Genomic DNA, 23,235 nt, shown 5'->3' on the forward strand with positions numbered 1-23,235 from the left:
ATTTGTCTAAAAGCATGAAAACTTGGATTGTGTGTGGCCAGGATTAACTAGGGACAGGATATAGTCTGTAATCTGGAGGAGTCAAGTGTGGAACACTCCGTGTAAACAGTCCCAACTGGCAACTGGCCCTGCTGAAATAAAACCAGATGCCTAGGGAGGGGGATTGAGCCAGAACAAGCATCTGGAGATACCTGGCAATAAGAATAACCCCCCAGGCTTCCAGGACACCTTGTACCAGTGGGTGGAGTCTTTTGTTTAATCACCTCAATAAATTTTTGAGCTTTTTGTTGAGCTTTTCTTTTTAAAAACATCTCTGTAACTTTTTTACCATCTCCAGCATGCTGTCATGAGGAGTTTCCTCTCTTAATTCCACAACATGTCAAGAGCCAGGTGTGTTTGTTTGAAACCTGCAGTTCTGCAGCCCACTGTTGTGAAGTTACCCCCACCAACAGGGCCTATATTTGAGGCTGTTCATGTAGTGTGCACTGTAGAAGGAGATGGAGGCAGAGCTCTCTGGGTTCTTCCAGCTAGGGACAGAAAGCTGTAGGTGAAGCTGCCCACTGCAGCAAAATTGAGTTAATAACTCTTTTATCCAGGGCCTCCCTCTCCTGTACTGATTCTGTTGCTGGTCAGATTCCTTATGATCTTTCTAGTTCATCTCAGGCTGTTCTCATACTGCTACTGAGATAAACCAGTGCTTGGAAAATGCCAGCAAATCCCAGAGCTTGAGTGAGGGGAGCTGTGGGAGCACATATCCAGGACAGGGAGGAACAGAAAGTGGGGAGAACCTCCATGTGGCAGCCAACTATTAGATTGGATGAAACTGTCACATGTCACCTCACCTTCTGTTTTCTGTGGCTCAGAGCTATGCCCATGTCCTGTCTTTCTCCCTGTTCACTGCCTGGCTGCCACATCCTAAACTGAGCTGTAAACTGACCCAGTTTGACAGTGCCCTGCAAACAAGCCCCTGGGCCACATTCCATGACTCCTCTCTGGAACCATGATAATAAAGGTGCTGCTGTTTGTTTCTTTTCCTTTTGTGTCTGACAGATTGACCAAAAACAGTTTGATAAAATCCTGGAGCTGATAGAAAGTGGGAAGAAAGAAGGGGCTAAACTGGAGTGTGGAGGTCTTGCCATTGAAGACAGAGGCCTGTTTATAAAACCCACGGTGTTTTCAGAGGTCACTGACAACATGAGAATTGCCAAAGAAGAGGTACAGTACAATTGCCTAGAAAAATGCTGCTTCAGAATCAGAAATCATGGTGAGGGAGGGGTTTCTGTCTGAATCCTTAATTTTAAATATAAATAACTGAGTAAAAATAACTGATGCTATGGAGGATGGAGCAATTATTTACCCTGTAATTGCCAGTGACAAGGGACAGTGTAATGTGTGTTCTTGGTCTACTGCTTTGTACAGAAGGGGTTGCTTTACTGCAGAAAGGTGGGAAAAGAACTCTGGGACCTGATGCTGGTAGTGAGCAAAGCAACAGCCACTGAAGTTCTCTGAAGCAGACTTAGCATCTGAAACAATCCCAGATTCCATTCTCATGGCAAAATCCCCTGAGACTGACTATTTCTTTCCTATATGAAAACATGGTCAAAGCCAGCAAAGTGCAGATCTAATAATCTAATACTCTGGCTTTCATTATTTATATGCAGAAATGCTGAACAAGCTGCATGTGATTAGATCCTGTGATATTCCTTTGAAATAGAAGTTAATCTACTTTTCATCATGTTCCCTAATGGAAAATAAGTAGTTGCCAAAGTCTAACTGGCATTTGTAGTTTATAGTTTAGCCTAGTGCTTTTTATGGGCCTGCTTGCTGTTCAGTCCTGGCAAGATGTTTAAATGTCTCAGATCTGCCATAGAATCTCTAAGGAACCTGGGAAAGATATCAGTCAGGGCATGAGTTACATGCTAAAAATAGAGAGAAAAAGAGCTGAAAATCCCATGACAGACCTTTTCTTAATGAACTGACTCCAAATCCCAAGCCATGATTCACAAAGCTTATCCTGTTCTATTCATTGGCAGTTTTGTTGCAAATGCATGTTCATCCTTTGCCTGGGATTGAGGCTCCATGTAAGAGCCTGGATATCCCAAAACAAAGACATGTAGAAACCCTTGCATGAGCTTAAAAGCGGCCCAGATGAATCTGTAGCTCACATTCAATGGGCTTTGTTGTGCTGTGAGAGCCTGCAGACCAAGAAAGGGCTCCACCTTTGATACTGTACCCGATGAGAGACTCTACCCCAAAATTTGGGAAGCCTTCTGTATGACTGTTGCCTCTGCTGACAACCTGGGAAGCCAAGTTAGTGGTCAAACACAGATGTAGCTAATGCACTGCATGCAAATAAAATGCATAGAGTGACAAAAACAGGGTTAATACCAAGGAAGAAAACTTGCAGTCCTTGAAATAAATTAATTGTTACTTGAGTACACTCAGCTTCAGAGTTCAAAAGGAGAGTTGTAAATGGAGTGAGGATGAATCATTTGTAACTTGTCCAGATCTAACTCTGCTTATTTTGATTGTTACAGATGATCCATTACTTGTTGGATCTTAACATTTATTAACTACTACAGCACATCACAATGCTTCCTTTGAAGTTTAATTAGTAGTTTTTAAGATGCTCTATCAATGACTCCTAGAAGGCTAAGATATAAGATTTTAAATATATTATCCAGACAGAGCATCTGATTCTGATTACTTCAAAATTACCATGATTAGTAGATGCTTTCCTGCACTAAAGTTTAATTGATATGTGCAGATTTTTGGGCCAGTTCAGCCAATTATGAAGTTCAAGAGTATAGAAGAAGTGATAAGAAGAGCCAACAGCACCGAGTACGGACTCACGGCCGCGGTGTTCACCAAGAACCTGGACAGAGCCTTAACCCTGGCTTCAGCTCTGCAGTCAGGAACAGTCTGGTGAGCAGGCTGGGAACAGACAGTGGCCTGGGGCTTTGTTTCCTGGGAGGGGAGAGGGATTTAGGACTTGCAATCATGTTAGTAAGATAATAAAGTTGCTAATAAGGCTGTGGACTCTGTTCCTGTATGTGCTGTTCATTTAAGAATTGAACTTGATGATCCTTGTGGGTCCCCCCAGCTCAGAATATCTGTGATTCTCTAAAAGCTGGAGGTAAGATGTATTAGTAGCCTGCCTAGTTCTTGATGTTCTGCTCAGAAGCAACATCCATTCCTCAAAATAAGGTGGTGAGGCCCAGACAGCATGTTGAGAAATGGCCTGTTTTTTCCTTCAGTCGAGGTATTTCTTTGTTGGGGTTGTAGTAAGTTTGACAAAAAAGGGTGCCTTCCAAAACCCTGTATGTAGGAAAAAGCAATTCTCATGACCTTTAGCCAGCACCAGATGGGATTTTGCTGCACAAACCAGTATGGACAGTAGATGGCAACACACCACTGTCACAAAGAAAAGCAGCTATTTTTTTTTTTTTGCATACAAAGTTTCTTATTTTATATTAGAATGGTTTTAAAGATGGAATCCTGATTTTTTTTTTCCCACTCAGACATGAAGTTGATCTTGTGTCTGATCCTGATGCAGAGGATTAATTTCAAGAGTTGGCACCAAAAGAATCAGCCTCAAATATTTATATAAAAATGGGATGTTGGGCTTTGAAGGATACATGTGCTGAACACACATGGAGGTGCACACCTACAGAAAAAGCCATACCTGTGCTGTATGACCTTCACTCATTTGATCTTACTGAGATGCTGGGGAAGTGTCTGCATCAGCTTTTTCTACCAAGTATCTATAGAAATGGGCCCAGTGCTTTTATTTTACTGTGACACAGTTGTCTGATACAGTCCAAATGTTTTCTCTACCTGGAAGGGGATGCTAGGGCCTCATTGTGGGTGTTTAGACAGCTTTCTGAGTAAACATGTTCATTTCAAAATGTGCTTAATAAATTAGGGAATAGCTTGGACTATTTATTTAAATCATGACTCTGAATATGACAAATTCTAGCTCAAGCATGAATGTCTTTGCCATTAGAGGACATGAAGTGAGATGTAGGTCAGACTGAGAACTACTCAGATGTTTTCTGTTTCTGCAGCAAAAGAAGATTTTATTGCAAAAATCTGATTACTCAAGTGACTGAATTGTATGAAAGAGAAAATGGGGAGATTTCAGCCTTTTATTGTATTGTTGCTGTTGTCATCATCTTGCTTTTCCTTGGTATTGAATTGTCTTTTTAAAATTGATGTTTTTATTATAGGATCAACTGTCACAATGCGCTCTATGCTCAGGCTCCTTTTGGTGGCTTTAAAATGTCAGGCAATGGCAGAGAACTGTAAGTTTTGCTCAATATTTTGTTTCTGTGTGGGTGGTGAATGCAATAACATTTGTGACTGTGAAAGAACTGTTGAATTTGCTTTTAAAATTTAATCAGGCTTGCAGTATGCTCCATAGGGAGGTGCTAAGCCAGTAGAGCGTGGATGTAAAGCACTCCTTTAAGAGCACCTTCATCTGCTTTATAAGCTTTTAATAGCTCCAGTTCAGTCAAGTCCACTTGGAAGCACTTTTCTATACTAGTTAGATTTTTAAATGAAGGGAGAAGTAAGGCACCATGGCTGGGGACACTGGTATCCACCCCAAAGCTGCTCCATCTTTCCATGGTGGTGTCTGTGCCTCTCTTGGCTGATGTATCATTGCTCCTTGTTCAAGTGGGAAGGAATGATCTCCCAAATCATTTTATATCCCCCTCTTCCAAGGTTGCTGCTAAATTACAGAAGAACCCTCTGTCTCTCTTCTCCAGCCTGGTCTGTTACAGTGGGACTCCCAGATACTTCTGTTCTTAATAGTTACTAAAGCTGAAATTTTTAAGCCAAGGTCACCCCATGAGTTAGACACAGAGCTGTGACACTGTCTTAACCTGTCTCCTATATAAGAATTAAGATTTTTCTTAGACCATTCAGCAGACTCCTCAGAGGAATCTAACAGAAATTTTCTTTCACAAGCCAGACTTAATCCTAGAAACCATTTCCAGTAACTGTTCTGGTACATCTGCTGCTCCGAGACATTCAGGTGCCTCATTTGCTAAGCACAGCAAATAAATGAATCCTCAGATGGGACATAGATATGTATTGAGACCTTATGGTTTGCTTTGCCTGACTGCCTGGCTAATTAAAGGATGTCAGAAGTTTCCCATGGGAAAGGCATGGGAACACAGCCAGTTATCACCAACCAAGACATAATGCAGTGGTGGGCTCTCTCATCAGTATGCATTTCTAGAGCAACTGTGCCCTCCTGATGATATGGTATATTGTAGATAGAAGCTTTCTTTTGGTGAAAAAAGTAACTTTAATTGCTGTCTAAGCAACAATAACTGTGTGTACATGGCTGTCTCTTGTATGGCTTCTCACAGCAGCACACAGTTTGCACTAAGCAGAGTCAAAAGTGTCATCTTGTGGATTGGGTTACAGTGACCAAAGCATTCTGTGTTTCTTTCACAACAGGATGTAATTGTATGTACTTATGTCCATGTACTTGGTGGTTATTAGAAGTGGTGGGACAAGTGGATAGCTGGTGTAAATTGTTCAGATGTGGTTTTAATGACCTGATGTCAAAAATGCACATGTGTACAACTCTCTCAGGGAAAATACACATTAACATTCAACAACTGTTTGTCCCTTTCCTCCTCTTTTCTTTTGCAGTGGGGAATATGCTTTGGCAGAATACACCGAAGTGAAAACAGTCACCATTAAACTCTCCCAGAAGAGTCCATGAAAACAGGAGGCCTAAAATGCTGACACTCTGAATGTGACACATGGGGGATGTGTTCAGAGCAAGGGGGAGGGGAGGGGTGGGAAGGAAAATGGAAACACCTGTCTTTATTCCTCTAGAAACACTGAATCTACTGGACTCCGTTTTGCCGACTGGCTCTTCAAAAACTGATTCACTGACCCTACTGGCAGTACACACTTGTACTCTACAAGTCCCTGGCTGTACATCTGCCTGCTCCCTGTGACTCAGACGCTGGTCAGTCACAGTGTTGGCAGGACATCTGCTTCCAAACTGTACCCCTGAAGGATGTGGACATCACTGGCATGTTAGAGAGACTGCTGGTACCATCAAAGGTACTGGCAAATACCTTCAGAGGCACTTGGGTTTCCCTTGGCAGAGATGGACTCGAGTGGTAAGGGTTAGAACAACTTGACTGGAGTTGGTGGAGTTTGTGTGAAGATTGCAGCTGGAGTTTGGAATGGGAGTGCAAGCTTTCATGGAAGGATCTGTAAGGAAGTTCTCTTTGAAAGAGCTATCATGGTCTCTCTAAAGATATGTGCATTCTCCATCCTGGTGATATTCTAGCCCTGAATGAGATTTGTGGGAGTTTCCTAGAGGACTCCTTTGGGGCCAGTATTTCACCCAAAAGAGCCAGACTTTCAAGTGTCCTTGGAACCTGATGTTTGGGTGTGCACACACTACACATGCTGCAAATGCAAGTTCCTGACTTGCTGACCCTTCTGGCTCCCAGTGAGTCCTGTATCTCAAACCTTCACTACAGCACTTTTCTCAAGAGGATTTTGCACTGCACTTACCGTGGTGACATCGAGTTGGATGCTGAGCATGTAGCATGGTAGATATCCCACAGAAAACACCCCATACCAGTCCTGGTCTGGGGGAGGGAGCAGAAGAGCTGCAGGAAACTATCCTAACTCTCTTTCTCTGCAACTTTCAGGCTTTTTGAACATCTCTTTGCTTTTTGAGCCAAGACTATTACTATGAGAGTAAAACTTACAAGCTCTTCACACTGCTTCTTTATCCTGTATGAATGTAGCTTAAAATACATTCCTGGAAGTGCAGTGTGAGAAGGCAGAGGCTCCCAAGGACACCTTGAGTGCTAAAGAGGAGGGTGTACAAGCCAGTTACAATGGAATAAGCTGTGGCTGTACTTCAGTCTGTCAGCAGCTTCTCAGCCATTGTCCCTGCGTGTGCTGTCATCTTGTGGCCAGCACAGAGTAGATGATCCTTCCCTGAGAAAACTGCCTTGGGTTGTCCCTTGCTCACAGCTGTCCATGGAGTGGCTGTCACATGTTCATGTCTTATCACCTCCTGCAGTAACTTCTTTGCATACCCAGACATTATTAGGAGATTAATTATTATGAGATTAATGACAAGCCACAGGCTATCTTCAGTTCCTGGGTTACTGCTTTCCCTCCTCCTCTTCCCCTGACTCTGCTGGAGAACCCTGACAAAGGCACAGCCACGTCTGCAGGAGCTGTGAGTGTGCAGGAGTTAGTGGTGACAGCTTGTTAGGAAGTTCAGTGGTCCCTCTGGGATTGTCCTCTGAGAACAAACCCACCCAGGTTCCTTATGGCTTATCAGCAGATCTCCAGGGAGCACTGATAAGGATTGCTGCTCCAGATGTCAGAGCTTGAAGCAGAAATGCAGGTCTAACCTCTCTGCTGCAAGCCAGGATTGACCCAGTACCTTCCTTTGCTCACAGATAGGCTCAGACAGCAACAAATTCTGTTGCATGAGTGGAGCTTTTTTTGGAGGAGGAAGGAAGGTGGGTGGCGATAAGTAAGGAAAGAAGTTTGCATGAGTCTAAACTTCCTTATTAGTTGGTGAATGTTGAAATTGCACTTCAGCATCACTTCACTTCTGACATGACATACCTCCAACAGTATAAGCAGGAGCCTGTCCTCCCACAGGGTGTGAGGCAGGTAAATCTCCCCAGCCAGTGATGAAAATGTCCTCCCTTCCCCATGAAAGGCTAAATGGGATCATTGTAAATAAGCTTCTATTTTTGTAAGACACTTAAGAGTGCAAACATCTTCTCAGACAAACATTTTACTTTTGCCCCCCTGAGGGTTTCCTTGGGCTGCAGCCAGACAGTAGGGAGGTGAGGCAAACAGTAAAAGGCTGGCTATCTTGATATATCTGTATTTTCGATAAACAGTGGTGGAAACTGAAATAATCTGAAATTCTTTAAATCTTACTCCTCTGGCTTTATATATATGATATATATTTCACTATTTTTCCCCTTATCAAGTTTTTAAAAAGTCAATGTATCTCTTATTGTATAAATCAGGGTTTGACTCTACACACTGAATTTTCTAAGTTATATAACACTAGACACTAACTTTAAAATAACCCTTTAGAGGGTATATATATTCCTCCATTGCACAGTAAGGCTTTCATATGAGTACTAGTTGTTTTTTAAAAGAAAAGAACTATATTTATAAATTAGGATACAGTTAATCTAATGTATTTTTATAGCTAAAGTACATGAAAATGTTATGTTTAAACCTCATGTATATATTTAGACTATGGATACCTTTTTTGTAATAGTTCTTGTTCCTAATAAATGTTTAACTTTGTGAAACAGTTGTATCTGAGGAGTTAGTAGCTCACTGGGGAACTGAGGGAATCTGCACAAATTATTGCAATTTGGGAAGAATTAGCCAATTTAAAGAGTAAAGTGCTAAGTGTGGTCAGTGTTCTGCACATAAAAACTTGAGTTGTGCCATTTAGTGTAAGCAGAGGGAGGAGAGCAGAGCTGCAGCTGGCAGGGGCAAGCACAAAGTTGGATGGATTCTATTTTCCTTCTGAGGTGAGCCTCAAAATGGAGTGTTTCAGGTCACCGTGGCTCCTGCAGCCAGATGGGGCTTCCTGCCTTGCTCTGGCTGCTTCCCAAACCCTTGAGACACATCCACCACCAGCGTGGCCCTGCTAAATGTATTCCCAGCCCAGTTTTATTTCTCATCAGATAGATACAGAGCAAGAACATTCCATTGTCTTCAATTCTCTTCCCATTTGATGTGTGAGAAATTCTTATCAGCTCCTTACACAGGCCAAACCAAACTCCTTGAATTTTCCACTTGCTGACAGCATCACTGAGAAGCTTTCAGACTCCAGAAAAGGGATGGCTGGAGATACAAAGGCATTACTGTGAGTGACATAATCAATGGAGACATAGGGAAGAGTGGGATGAGATTTGGGGAGGGAAAAATTAGCTTGAATATTGTGGATAAATTATTGCCAGAGGAAATCGGAGGATCTATCATAATAAAGGTTAAAAGAGTTATTTTAGGGTGTTATCAAATATTGTGCTAAAAATGCTGTAAGAAAGGTCTGGGTAAGAGCTGGACTGTGAGGCATAAAAGGGAGCAGGCCAGGTAAGAAGAGGAAAGGTGCTGAAAACAGGTGATGCTGCTTTTTAGCTGTGTTAAAAGTCAGAAAACAATAGTATTGGTACATTCTTGCTCTCTACCTATGGATGCAGATTGATGGGAACGTGAACGCAGGGAAAAGCACTGGTGAGCACCCATCTGTGTCTCCACAATCATCCTAAGAACCCCCCAAGCAACTCTCAGGCTGCCACAGCCGTTCTGTGAATGCACATCCACTCTCAAGTGACCATCAGTGACCCATTGCTAGGTACTGGCCAGCGTAAAAGAGATCCTCTGTGTTTAATTTACAGAATGACTACGAACAGCAGAAATGGGTTTTTTCTTAGTCTGACGGGTGGGACAAATGGGGCAATCGCTGGCTTGTCAGAGGCTCCTGGAGAGGAATGGGTCAGTCTGGGGAAGGGCTGCGCACACCAACATCTGACTCCTTCCGAAGAGAGGGGGCAACCTCGCTCTGCTCTTCCAACGAGGACCAAACTCACCGCGATCGGGGGAAGAAGCAACTTTCAAAGTCCGAGCTGTGCTGGCGCTGCCGCGGTAAGGCCGGGCCGTGCCGGGACGATGGGCAGCGCTGCGGGACGGGTCCTGCTCAAGCCACCGCCACTCCCAGCCTGGCTTTTCCCAAAAAAACCTCAAATCCTCGGAGCCTAAGGGGCTGCCCGGGTGCGGGCGAGTGTGCGGGTCGGGTCTGGGGAAGGAGTTCCATCCTCCGCCTCCGGGCCAGCCCTGCCCTCGGGGGCAGGCGAGAGGCCGGCCCGGGGGACTCGCCCTTGGCCGCGGCGCCGGGCCGGGGGCCGCAGGAGGAGCTGCTGTCCCGCTCCCTTGGCTGCCGGGCTCCCTCCGCCTCCCGGGCCGCCGAGCGAGGCGTGCGGGCGGCGCCGGACGAGGAGGAGGAGGAGGTGGAGGAGGAGGAGGAGGCGGCGGCGGCAGCGCCGGGAGCGCCGGCCTGGGACGCAGGAGGTACCGTGGCTTTGCTGCCAGAGCAGTCGGTGTGGGGGGCTGCCGAGGCGTTTCAGGTGGAAAGGAGGGGGAAAACGCGTTTGTTTTTAAAGAAAATGAAAGTCCGGAGGGAACTTTGTGGGCTCAGCGCGGCCGCCCCGCCCGGCGGGGACGGAGAGCAGCGGGACTCGCTCTGAGGGGACGCCCCACCCCGGCAGCTGGAAAGCGTCTGGAAAAGCTTGCAAGACCCCCCAAAACGGGCTGTAGCGCCTGTTTGTGTCCCCCCAGCCGACAGCCGAGGTGTGGGAGAAGGGCATGGCTGGGTGCTCGCTGCTCACCCGGGGAGGAAAGATGAGGGGTCCCTGCGCTGGGCTTCGGCCCCAGGCTCGCCCTCACCCCCGCCCTGACAGAACCCCTGAGTCTCTCAGATCCTCTGGTGATACCCAGCCCCAGGTGGGATTGTCAGACACAACAGGTGGTTTGGGTAAAGCACTGAATTTTAGCAGGGGTTTTTTATGAATTACGAAGTGATTTTGGGCAAACCACGATGTTTCAGGGGGCATGGCTGTTTTTAGGCACGATGTGCAGGGTAAGACTGGGCGGGCTGGTGAAGTGGTTCAGGTACGGGCAGTAGCAGGTGTCAGGACTGGGAATGTGAGAAATGGGATGTAAATCCCATTTACACGTGTTCACATGCATTCTGCGTGGTCCGAGTCCTTCCAAATGAGATTCGGCAGAGCACATAGGCTTCCTAAATCAAATCCACACATGGTGTTTGCACATGTTACAGTTGTGTGCACCTTACTTAAGGTAAAGCTCTGTAGGTTTTTTTTTTTTATTACATACAAAAAGGTCCTGAAATACAGAAATCCTGTTTACATAGGCACTGTGTGGCGGTAATACACATGGCTACAGCATTCAGTTACTTGTGGTTAAAGGGAACTGATTACCAGAACCACACCACTGTTTTTCCTAAAGGTTATTTTTTCCTCTCACTTTATACGAGGAAGGTTTCAGCATGGGGAATAGGCTGAGTAGAGAGCAAAAAATCAGGAGTGGAATGGTTTTCAAGCCTCAGGGGTTCATGCTAACCCCCATTCAGTGTTTCTTGTACAATTGCTGTGGGTGCACATGGTTTGTCCCCATCTCGGAGCAAGGAAGTGCCTCAGAAACCTTCATCTGCTGCAGAGCTGGTGGGTCAGAGTGTGCATGGGGAAGTGTTTACTCCCCCTGGAGCTCTTTAGTGCACAGAGAACACAGGGCAGGCAGCTCCTGGAAGCATCACATCCCCTCCATTGTCAGAGTTAACATCCTGGACAACTCTGGGGAGGTGTGAGAGCTTCCCTGACACCTCTGCCTGGGTGTCCCACCCATGGGGTCTGTGGTCCCAACGCAGGAGCTCCTCTTGCCAGTGTAGGCAAGGGAAGCTGAGACCAGGAGAGAAGCTGAGTCTGGCGGGGCCCAGCATGTTGCAGGGCAGAATTCAGTCCTCCACCAACAGCTCAATTCACCAGTTTGTGGGCTTGGATCTGGGATTAGGGATCATCTCCATCTCAGCCTCCTGCAGCACCCAGTGCCCAGACTGGGGCACGGGGGTATGAATTTTGGCTCTTGCTGCCAGGCACTGCAAAGTCAGGATCAGCTGAAGCTGAGTGCACCTAGAATTCAAATATTTGCCTAGAAACAACTGAAATAAGATGCAGTGATTTTTAGTGTTGGTGGGTTGTTGAAACCCAGTGTAAGGAGGGAGGAGCAGAAGGCTTCCTGGATAGTGGCGATGGATCAGCATATTTCTGTATTTCCCTTGGCCTTTGATCCCAGTTCAGGAAGCCAGCTCAGCTCAAGGAGAGTCAGGGAAGATCTCGGGCCTTGCTGGCTGGAGTGGGAGGTGGGTTATTAGCTTTGCTGAGCTAGAGCCTCAAATCAAAACTTCATCATCACACAGCAGACATGAGAAGAACCAGTAAGAGTCAGTTGAGGGGCATCGTGTTATGTCTGAGAGGTGTTTACTGATTGAAACTGAAAGCAGAAAATGAAGGGCCTCTGATGCTGGTTGGACAAACACTGCAAAACCTCCAGGAGTTTGAACCTCTGTATGAAGAGGTTAAAGGGTGGCTGTGTGGCTGTGAAAAGGGAAGGAGTTGGAAATGCCTTGCACACTGAGCTGTGCAATTTTCTGCTGCCTGTTCTACCAGGCAGTTCACAAGAGGCCAACCTTTAATAACTCCTAAGGGCCTGGTTTGCCTCCCTGAATGAAGACGCCTGATGCTTCCAGGGTGGGAGAGTTTTCAAAAAGGACTGGGCAGAGGGGACAGGAGCTGGTGTGTTTCCTACAGAGGATTATCTCAGTAATCACATCACTATTTTTCAGTTTCTCACAGTCTTCAGAGAGCCGTGGTTGTCTTTGTGGATGGGAGAGGTTTTGAGGTTGCATTTAGGATTTTTCCAGCTGCACTGCAGGGTTTCAATGGTCTGCCTTTACACCAGCTTGTGGAGAAGCTGAAACTGCAGCTGTGACCCCTGCCCACCCCCATGTCCTCTGCCCAAAGACTGAGTAGCTTTGGTGGTGAAAAATTAGGAACATTATCTTTCTGTAGTGCAGAAATTGTTAGTCCCCTCTGTTAATTCATGTTATGCTCTTAGCAAAGCTATTATGAAAATAATTGTATTTATAGGATGATAAGTATATTTCTGCATTGTGATGTTTGGATGACTGTGTTAATAGTGGAGAGGAATTAACATCTCCCCATTTCTACAGTAGAGCAATTAATTTGTTTTGTTGTTTATTTTTAAACAGAGTAAATGATGTTTCTTCAGGATGGTGCTCACTAGCAGTCTCTGCTCCTGCATTCATGTGATGGGGATTGTCCAGCTTTGACAACACTGCTCAGTCTGAAGTGCTGTGGAAAGTTTGTCTGTGGGACCTTCACAACTGAGACCCAGAATGTACTGGTGTGTGGGAACGGAGGAATCCGCTGTTTGCAGGGAGAGCAACATGGATCCACAAAATGGTAAATAGGAGCGTTTGATTCTTTCCTGTTCAGACTGGGAACAAGAGGCTCTGAGAGAACTCAGTAGCCAGCTGCCACTAGGCTTTGGTGAAGTTTAAAAAATGGGAAAGTTTTTTGAGCCCTAATCTTTGAAAATTTGCAGTCTAGAACAAGGAATTTTACTTCCAGGAAGAGTGGTGTTGGACTATGGAGGTGGTAAGAGTATCATTCCCCTGAGGATGGATGTTCTCCAAAGGCCTACGGAATTAGTCAATATACGTATCATGTCTCACCAGCTCCTAAATATGTTTTACAAGATCTGTGCTTTTTCAGTGTGTGAATGCAAATATGTTCCAGTCACTGATGCAATGGGTATTCAGGGTATGAAAGCTGCTAAAATCAGAGCATCCCTTCTCAGCCTGAACAGATATTAACCTGCTCCAGTTTTACCCTCAGCTCTAATTCAGTGGCTTGCAGTGATTTCATGTTGGGCTAGATTAGGAGGTTTGTGTTTATGTAATAAAGAAATTCCCCTTTTGGAAGGGACATATGCTTCAGGTTGCTTCCTGTGAATTTTCCTTTTTTTTTTTCCTGAGCAGGCAAATTATTTTTGGATGGCTTCTCTCACTGCAACCCTCAGCTCCCAGGCACTGCTGCCTTTCTCTGAGTCAAATCCCAGTTATGTTTCTGCAGCAAGAAATAGCCTCCTGTTCTTGTGTAACGGTGTTCCCCCCTTGCAGCAAGTGCTTCATTAGGAGGCAGCATCTGCGTTTGAAGTGTGGGAAGAAGGTGTGTTTGACGCTTTGTAGTGAGTAAGCAGGCTCCAGCAGAAGCTAATGTTTTTGCAGCCTTATTTTGGATTTTATCAGCAACTATGAAGCAAAACCTGATAGTTTATTCAGAGGCCTCCTTGTCTTGTTTGAAGACGTTTCTCACCAGCGTCACAGGGAGCTCTGGGAACTCTTTCCTTTCTCCGTACGTATTCTGCTTGTTCTGTGATAGCGATTTCTCTGCTTGCTTTTGGTAATTGGCATTGTACCTTTCTGTAGCACTTGGTTATTGAATATTCTTAAAATTCTTAAATTCTCTTTTCTGCATTTCTCTCTGGAAGAAATTATCTCTACTTGAATACTAAGCTATAAACCATGAGAAGAATTTTAATCTGCTCTAATGGTCCGCAACTGTTCAGAATTGCTAAATTTTTGTTCTGCAGTAAGTGATCTGACAAGTTTTCTTACTGTATAAAGATACAGTAAATAAATTATTGTAGGAGTGAATAATGAAGTGAAAAGTGGAGTAGTTATATTTTCTGCATTTTGAGTTCAGTTTTTTTTTTCTGAGAACTTTATTGCATATTGCCATTATGTAATTACATTCAGTTGAACTGGTTAGCTGGAAGCATGCAAATCTCAGTGGTAGACTCTTCTATATGGATATATCTGGGTTATATTAAAATAGTCTTGGAAAACTAGGAAAGGGATCCTTGTAAAGCTTAAGATCCTTGTACAAGGCACCAGTACTGCCTTGGTGGATTTGCTCTTTTAAGGGTATTGTACATGCTTAAACTCATTGTTTCAGGGTTGTTTGGGTCCTGCCAGGAATGATTGTCATTAGCTAACCGGTCCACTCCCTAAGTTGGCTGTCCTTGTTCTGGGCTCGGATCGCATTCCAGGGGCTGAAGCAGGAGCACGGTGACTCACTCAGCCTCCACATGCGAGCCCATTGTTTACAATGTGGATTCAGCCTCCTGCTCCCATTCAGCGGGAGCTGCTGGGGAGGGGAGCGAGACCCGGATCATTTCTTTAATGCCGACGATCTCATTAATGCTCAGAGCTTGGAGTCTTTTTTATTTTCTCGGGCAGGAGGGACCGGCATGTGGCTGTGGGGGGTTTAACCAGAGCACGGGGGTGCCGGGAGCTCCGGGATGGGTCAGTTGGATCAGCAGGGGCTGGAGGCACCTTCCAGCAGGTCCCTGTGCACATTCACTATCTGAAGCTTTAGGATTTTTTAGGAGGTTTTTTTTTTTTCCTGGCAGCTATAAACCCCTGGCCAATTGTATGTAGAGAAAAGGTTCATGGCATCCTTATTAGTTAAAAAATGTAAGATGGGGCACAGGGGCTCACCTTGCTCAGGTGTCTCCTCTGCTGTCCCTCCCGGTTTCCAGTGATCTTGCTGTATCCCAGCAGGATGCCAGCTTTCCCCAGGAGTGGGTGAGCTGTGTGTCAGAGCTGGACCCTCTCTGCCCTCCAGGGATGGTGCCGGGCTGGACTTGGTGCTGACCGAGCCTTCGGAGGGGATTTGTCACTGGGGCACAGGATGAGACTCCCCTGTGGGTGCACTCAGCATCTCTCTTGCCTCCTCAAACCCTGCTTCCCCTCTCTTGGAGTTGTTCATCGTGTCCTAATTAAAAGAAACTGAGCAGGAATATGGGGGTGGCTGCAGTCTCTCATGAAGTACAGGGTTTGGGGTTTTTTTTAAACTTGGTTAAAGAGCTCTGCATAATATAGAGGAGGTGACATGATGTAAATTTTGTAGGAGGTACAGTGGAAGCCCAAAGGCATCACTTTGTGAATGTGTAGAAAAGCATAAAGAATCATCACCTTTCTATGGGCTGATTGATTTCTTTGAATCCTACAAAATTTCCCAGCTAGGATTAAATTCTTGCATGGTTTTCTTGGAGACAGTTCCTCAGAGGTGTAGTAGAACAATTACTGTTTTCTGAAACAAAAGGGCACTTCTGTTAAAAAGCTTATCTCCTTCTTACTGTGAATTTTATTTGAAGTCACAGAGCATTCATATGCCACTGGAGTGTGTCTCAGAGGTGGGACTGGATTATCCTTCAAACATGCCAGAGGGTGTCTCTTCTCTCCTGCTAAATCTAGAAATGAGCACTGAAGAGGGGTGTTATGGTGGAAGGTGTCAAACATTACATAATTAGGGACAACAATGCCAAGGAGAGCTTCCTAAAACTTTTTAGTAGCTTTGCAGATATTAACTAACTGCACCTTCACAACTTCTTTTGAGGCAAATCAGTTGTAACTTGGTGACTTTCCACTGTCCAAGGAAGCACAAATGGACATGGACAGTGTGCCTGAATACTACATGAGGGACCAAACAACCACAACATATGACTTGTCATTCGGTGTGGACCAGAGGCCCCTAAAGCTGTGCTTGGCAGGTGCTGTGGTGACCCTGCAGCTCACAGGGTGTTCTGTTTTATCAAAAAGAAGCTGCCCACAATGGCAGTGACCTTTCCAACCCCGGTTGGGCCATGGCTCAGCTCAGATCTGACTCACAGGGAAAGCTGCTGCCTGCCCTGCTGCTTCCTGAAACCTCAGAAAGGCTGTGGTGTGAGTAAGGGTTGGACTGGAGATATCAAAGGCTCATTTAACAGGAGGGACTACTCAGAAGCAAGTGCAATTTTATAGGGAAAGTTTCACAGCAGTTTGGGTGGTGGCTTTTCAAGGTTGGCCAAGAGCAAATGGAGCAGTTTATCCTCCTGGGACACACTTTGTGCCTCCAGCTTTGCCCCTGGTTGGCATCAGAGCAGGAGATGTGCAGAGGTGGACTTGATGGTCCTGATGGGTCCCTTTCAACTCAGCCTGTTCTCTGATTCTATGATTTCCTCATAGTTCTGCACTTCGTTGCCTTAAATGTGAAGGGCAGGAACTTGCAGAGTGAATAACTTTGTTTAAAAATCTTTCCTGCTGAGGAGAGGAGGAAAGGAAAATCAACACCACTGATACCAGTTTGTTCCTCATGAAATCACCACATAAACCTTAAAACCTTCCCATCAGCCGTGTGTGGGGACAGGAGCAGCAGCTGGGCCTTGGGGCACATTGTGCTGTATAACAGGGGAAAATTACTCACAGCCTCTGTCCTGCTTTTTCCTTTCACACATCACCCTGTAGTAACATTACCCTGAGTGTTTTATGGCAGTGTGGGGTGAGAAGGACCAGGAGAGGATCTGGGAGGTGAACTGAGCACACAGAGCCCTGGAGAACTGTGAAGTGTGTCAGTCGTGTGAAGTTCTCCATAATCAGACTAAATCAGCCTTGAAGGTTTTCTGGTTTTCTTCCTGCTTGTTAAGCTGTGAGTAAATTCGAGTCCAAACAGCAAACTGAAAGAGTTCCTATGAGCTAAAAAAGCAGAAAATAGAACAGGTTTTGTATGTGAGTCAGTCTTACTGCAGAGTGCCCTGCAGAAGGAGAAGTAGGAAATGCTCAGCAGGAATAGGAAGTGCACCAGTAAGGCAGTAATAGGCTTGTATTTTTAAATATTTAAATAAACTCTTCATACAGAAGTGGTGCAATCTCACAAGGGGCCAAGGGCTCCTGCGGAAGGCTGAACATGCCTGTGGTTAAACCTGCCCTCCTGTGCAGAGCTGGGTGTTACAACATCCCTCCAAACACAACCTGCATTTCAAAAAGGGGCAAGGAATGCTGAGGCATTTACAATTTTCCTGACAAAAACCATCAAAACCAGCCTGCTTTTAAACTTGAGGGCTGTATCAAGGAGGGCAGAGCCGCTGGGAGAGCCAGTGGTGCAGCAAAGACCTTGGGAAGTTAATTGAGCAGAGAGTCTGACCTGAGAGCCAGTTTGATTTACAGGCAGCAGTAAAACATTGATCTTTATCTGAGCTGCATCTGGAATTATTTGCTGCTTTACAGCTTTATTTTTACACCTTGATGTTAAAATATATTTGTGGTGTATTGCATTGAAATATAATATATGACAACTCTATCAAGAAGCCTGGAAAAAAACAGGGATAAGATGCTAAGGTAGTAAAGAAAATCCTTTGCACTTTGAACTTGTACACAGGGAATTCTTTACAATGTTCCTGAGGTGTGATTTATGAGGGAGCTTTCAGGTGAGGGTTGATTCTAGGGTCATGGAACTGCTGTCCTCTGTTTCAGTGGGAAAAAAAGCAATTGATAGTGTTCACACCAACTCAGCCTTTACCAGGCCTGTAATTGATGCATTGTTTTGACAGAGATGTTGCAGGTGACTTTATACTTGCATTAAGAAAATGCTATGAATTATGGGGTTTTATCCTCCCCAGAGCCTATGGGGGCCTTACCCAAAACCCATTAAATTCTTTGCACTGATGTAATGGGATCTTCAGGGATCCTTACAGCATTAAGTCTGTGGTTTGTTTGTTTTTCACTGTTCTGATCAATAATGGGGCTGCCAGGGCTGTGCTTGCAGAAGGCAGCGAGTTGGGAGGAACTGTTTGCAGATGAGGGGAGAGGGGATGAATTTTATACCATTCAACTCCCAATCTGCTATATAGAATCATAGAATCATGGCATTTTTAAGGCTGGAAAAGACCTGTAAGGTCACTGAGCCCAACTGTTCCCCCAGCACTGCCAAGCCCACCATTAGACAGTGTCCCCAAGTGCCACATCCACACAGCTTTTAAACCCCCCCAGGGATGGTGACTCAACCATGAAGTCTGTCTCTTAATAGGTTCTGTTTCAGATATTACATCAAGTCAGGCTGATAATTCATTCCTTCCCTTAATCCAAGTCTGTGTGCTCATTAGTGGGTCAGCAATTGCTTATTTGCATGATTATGTATCACCACAGCAGCAGCTCTTTTATGTAAGCTGCTGATATTTTCACAACAGAAGTGTCTCCATGTTTTTTAATTTGTGCCTTGCCCTCACTTTAGATGAGCTATTTTAAAAGTCTTTAAGTTTCAGGAAATGCTCTCACCCTTCCAAAAGCCCTTCTGCAGTCAGAGGGACTCTGGGAGTCATCAGTTCATGTTGCTGGCAGGACTTGGGGTCTGGCATGGAGATGCACAGTGGGAAACCTGGGGCAGATCCTCTCTGTTCTGGCTCTCCCTCTCCAGCTGGAGAGGGCAGCAGATCCTGGGTGAGCTTCAGGAACTTCTCATCTGCAAAGAGAAGTCCCATTAGTGTCACCCAGGGGTGAGGGAAAGGGTCAGTCTGCCACAGGAAGAGTGGTGGGAAGGAGTAGGGACCTGGGGCTGGGAGCTGGAGGAGCAGCTTTATTTCCTCCCTAATAATCAATATGTGACTCCCAGGAATAAAGATTGGCATTTCAGAACCTGCTGGGGAAAACTCAATCCCAGGCTGTCCCCAGCTCCTCTCTGCATAGCTGAAAATCATGGAAAAATAACGAACCAAAGCAGTGACTCAAACAAGAAGTCTGGATAAATTTAGCACAAATATTCTTGGTATGTTTGTGGTCACTGTGGAAATTGCATCACTTCTTGTTTTAATGATCAAAATATTGCTTGGAAAATTGTCATGGCTACCCAAGAAGAGCTCAAAATGAAATCCCTTAAAAGCAAGTATGTCTTTGGAATTGCTTCACCTGCAGTTAATTTGTTTTGGGAGTTGTTTGTTTTATTCCTGTTGTGGTTAAGGAGTTTTTGGACTGGAGGTTATTGCTGCTTAATTGAAAAGCCACAAGGTTTAGAGCTGATACACTCTGCAGCATGATTATCTCCTTCATATAAAAGTTCTGTCTGGAGAGTAGGATTCAAAAAGAGTGCTGGTAATTGCTGAAGACAAGACCTCCTCCAGAATCTGCCTGCACGTCTTTCTGTCTTTCACATCAAAGAGCCTTTGAAAATGCTTTTATTTTTGCATCAAACAGGAACATTTTTATTTTTTTATTTTTTTTTCACAACAGTAATGGACAGAATCCCTTTTCAGATCTCATACCTAGCTTGAAAAACAAATGCCTGGCTCCTTAAGTGAGCTTGTCATCCTGGTCATAATTCTCCCATGTTTTGCACCTTGGACCTTTCACACAGTGGAAGGATGGGAATAAAAGCTGCCAAATCAAAGCCATGTGCATGGATAGGACCAGGTTCTCGGATGCAATGGATCAGAGTTTGTCAAATGTTGGTGGGAAGGGGATGAACTGTGCCCTGCCTTATTTTGCTGTCTCTGCCTTGGAGCAGACATGTAAAAATGCTGTGAGCTGCAGAGGGGTCACAACATGGACATAGGAGCCTCCCAGGCAGAGTCCTGGGTGCTGATATTCCCAGGCACCGGGAAGACAAAATACCTCCCTGCAGAAGCAGGCATTTCTGCCACTTGTAGGTTTAGTCACAAGTAGGGGAAGGTTTTATGGGTTTTTTTGTAGCCCCATTAAAGCTTTGGTGGCTGTCTGAGCAACAGCAGAGGATTTCCCATCAGGTTTCTCTTCTGCTCCACACACAGTTGTTCAGGTGATCCTCCCTCTGGGACAGGCTGTCCTGAAAACCAGGATCTTCTCTGACTCTTGTGGAAGAAGAGTCAGAAGTGAGAAGTGCTCACATTGAGTTCAGTAGAAGCTGGAGTGCAGCCTCATTTTCTTCACTGTTTTGTGTGGATTTTTGTTTTCCAGACTAACCTATCCATCCCTTTACCCTGATGCTCTTCCCAGTTCTTCACTTCCTTTGGCTCTGCTGTTGCCAAATTGTCGCTTCAAGTCTCTTCATGCCAACCATGTCCAATATCTTGACTGAATTTTCTTTTCCTCTGCATGCAACACTTTTACTTAAACTGATGCAGAGTGGTTGTCTTAGTGATAAATCAGAAGTGAGGGTAACAAGGAGTATTTTATTAGTCAAGCAGGCACAGTAAAGAAGCTCATTGAACTGTGTCTAACATGTACTAAGCTTGGATTTTGCTGCGTGGGATGTTTGCCCCCTCAAATTTCTTGAAAGGCTTCTTCCTTTAGATGTGTCTCCTGCATCTATCAGGTTTTTTTAATAAAAAATATTCTCTCATTCTCCAAACTTTATTCAAAGTAGCTGGAAGGAATGTGTGGCTCAGTGTCCTCGTGTCACACTCCTACACCTTATGTCTTTCTGGAGAGACAGATTTTGGCTGCTTTTGTGCTCTTATTTTTGACCAGCAGTGCGCTTGCAGTGCTGCAAATGGGTTTTCTATTGAGGAGAGTGTTTACATGTGTTATTAAAGGGAAACACAAGCTTAGGAGCTGCTTTTCTCAGAGAAGATGTGGGATTGCTGGATGTGTCTTTGGGGCAGCTGGTAGAAGATTTGTGTTAACAAGAGACCTGAGCAGAGATCTTGGGCTCATCTTCCTCTCACTCACACACAGCAAATCCCTCCTGAGCCCTCCACACGTAGCCTCTCACAGCTGGGACTAAAACTATTTGCTTCTTTCTAAAGCAAGATTTAAATATGTGTCTAAGCAGCTGAAGTGGGCTGGCCATGAGGGTGTGCTTCCCCAATGTGAATTATTAATATTTTAATTTTTTTAGAAGAAGAAAAATTTTAGCAAATTATTTTTCTGAAAAATTGAAAACATTGGTGTGTGGGATTTTTTCCCTTCTGATGAAAGCATGAATGTAAGGGAAAAGGGAAAAGTTCAGAAGAAAGTTAGCCATGAAATTTTATTTTCTGGAGTTTCAAATGAAATCCAGTCTTGGTTTGGTTTCATGGCTATAATATTTGATTCAGTTGGACAGGAATGGTCTCACTGGAGACGCCTTTCATCATTTAACAATCCTCCCTTTCCAGCCATGCCTGGAAACGAACGCAAAGAAAAACCAAGTGTTGTTGTACTTCTGCATGCTTAATGTATATCTTCCAATTTAAAATTTGGAAAGCAAGAGTGGCATAGCTGGCCTTGCCTGCAGAAGCACATTTCTGAATGATTCAAGCTGTAGGATGGGAACCAAATCACTGAGGCCAAAAGACAAAAATAGAAACTTTCACTCCAGAGCTGAGTCATTCGTATTTTCAATACAGCAACTCTCTGGCCATTTGGAGCTCTCAATAGCTTCTCTTTGGGGGGTGGAAGTTAACAGCATCACTGTTCTCTGTGGGCTTTGCTGATCCTTTGCCCCCCAAAGAGGGCGTTGCTGGATGGATGGGAGGTATTCCCACCTTCTGAGAGAGGCAGTCTTTGCCCTGTGCTCACTAGAGGACATCCCTGCTCCATTCCTTCCCTGCCCAGAGGGAATCACAGTCCTGCTCCTCTCCCGCCAGGTACAGCCCAGAGCTGTGGAAGTGGAGCTGCACTTCACAACCAACCAGTGGGGACCACCTTATCCTCTTGCAGAGGAGAGGCATGTCCCAATCCCTTGTTCCTTTTCCATGGCTAGCTGCAGGTATCATTAGTGACCCTGGATCTGTTTTGCACTTTCCAGCATGGTTTGCACTGTGCCATGATGGGTTTGTTCTGACAATCACATTCCAGTGTAATTCTTTGTGCCCTCTCTGACCCCATTGCCTTGCAGTGCCTTTGTGCAGCCTCTTTTGTACTTCAGCAAAGAATAACCATCTCCATTTTGTTTTAATTTCTTGGACAATACAAGCAACTCCCAGAGTCCCAGGAATCTGGGAAGTGCACACACAAATGCAGGAAATCTGGCAGTGCCGGTGCTGCCCACTGATACTGCTGAGTCCCAGTGTTACCAGGATTTGAGGCTTTTCTGTTCCCTCTTCCCTCATTATCCTGGATGATGAAGAAATGATTGTGTAAGTGTGGAGCTAAAGCCTTTGGAGCCGTCTGTTTCTCATAATTCCATTCTGGAGCCCAGTGAAAAGGCAGGAATCCAGAGCATTTTTCCACCCGGGACTTAATATTTTCCTTTCAGGCTTGCATTAGCAAATGGTTTTTTTTTCCTTGCAGGTTAAAAGTGTTATAAATAGAAAATTTCCAATGATTCCTGGTGATAATTGTTCACTTGACACAACTGTACCTAAAACTGTCAGTGTGCCCTGGGTGCTTGCTGGAAGATGTTCAATGCAGATCAGCACGATGCATGTGTGGTGCTGGCATGTAAACAACTTCAAAATGCTTCCAGAATCTGCAATAATAGTGAAAAGGATCCCTCCAGAGCTGGATTTTTGCCTTTGGAGCATTCCTCTATGTTTCATATCTGGTTTCTTTTGGGGTTTTAAATCACCTTTTGGGGCAGTGAGCATTGATTGTGAGCTCTGTTGTAGATGTGGGTGGCTTTTGTGCTCAATACATCATCTTTTCCAGTGCCTTTGGCAGGCAGAGCTTAGTGCAGAGCCACTCCTTTAATTAGCTGAAATAATGGATGTTTGGGGGAAATGGAACCACAGGAAATAGGCAGAAAAAGTGCTGTCCTGAGAAGCTGGCACATCTCACTTGTTGTAGGAAATATTAATTAGGGTCAGAGGGCCCATGACCCA

The 23,235-nt window shown here is 44.9% G+C and overlaps 2 protein-coding genes across 3 annotated transcripts in view; both read left to right on the forward strand.

The window, feature by feature from the left end:
• Positions 1–7,677, forward strand: part of ALDH1A3 (aldehyde dehydrogenase 1 family member A3) — a 33,040-nt gene extending 25,363 nt beyond the window's left edge. The window contains exons 10-13 of the mRNA XM_015639443.2: positions 1,051–1,215; positions 2,768–2,925; positions 4,230–4,304; positions 5,668–7,677. Of these exons, the coding sequence (XP_015494929.1) occupies positions 1,051–1,215; positions 2,768–2,925; positions 4,230–4,304; positions 5,668–5,740 (471 nt within the window). The 3' untranslated portion in view covers positions 5,741–7,677. The remainder of the gene's footprint in view (positions 1–1,050; positions 1,216–2,767; positions 2,926–4,229; positions 4,305–5,667) is intronic.
• Positions 7,678–10,053: 2,376 nt separating this feature from the next.
• Positions 10,054–23,235, forward strand: part of LRRK1 (leucine rich repeat kinase 1) — a 73,165-nt gene continuing 59,983 nt past the window's right edge. Inside the window, exons 1-2 of one of the 2 annotated variants that reach the window (XM_015639352.1) lie at positions 10,054–10,110; positions 12,887–13,100. In XM_015639352.1, the coding sequence (XP_015494838.1) occupies positions 13,034–13,100 (67 nt within the window). In that variant the 5' untranslated portion in view covers positions 10,054–10,110; positions 12,887–13,033. Of the gene's footprint in view, positions 10,111–12,886; positions 13,101–13,247; positions 14,055–23,235 lie in introns of those variants that run through there. The other variant, XM_015639356.3, reaches the window with a different exon arrangement.

This window comes from Parus major, chromosome 10 (genome assembly GCF_001522545.3).
Source record: "Parus major isolate Abel chromosome 10, Parus_major1.1, whole genome shotgun sequence".
NCBI classification, from domain to species: Eukaryota; Metazoa; Chordata; class Aves; order Passeriformes; family Paridae; genus Parus; species Parus major.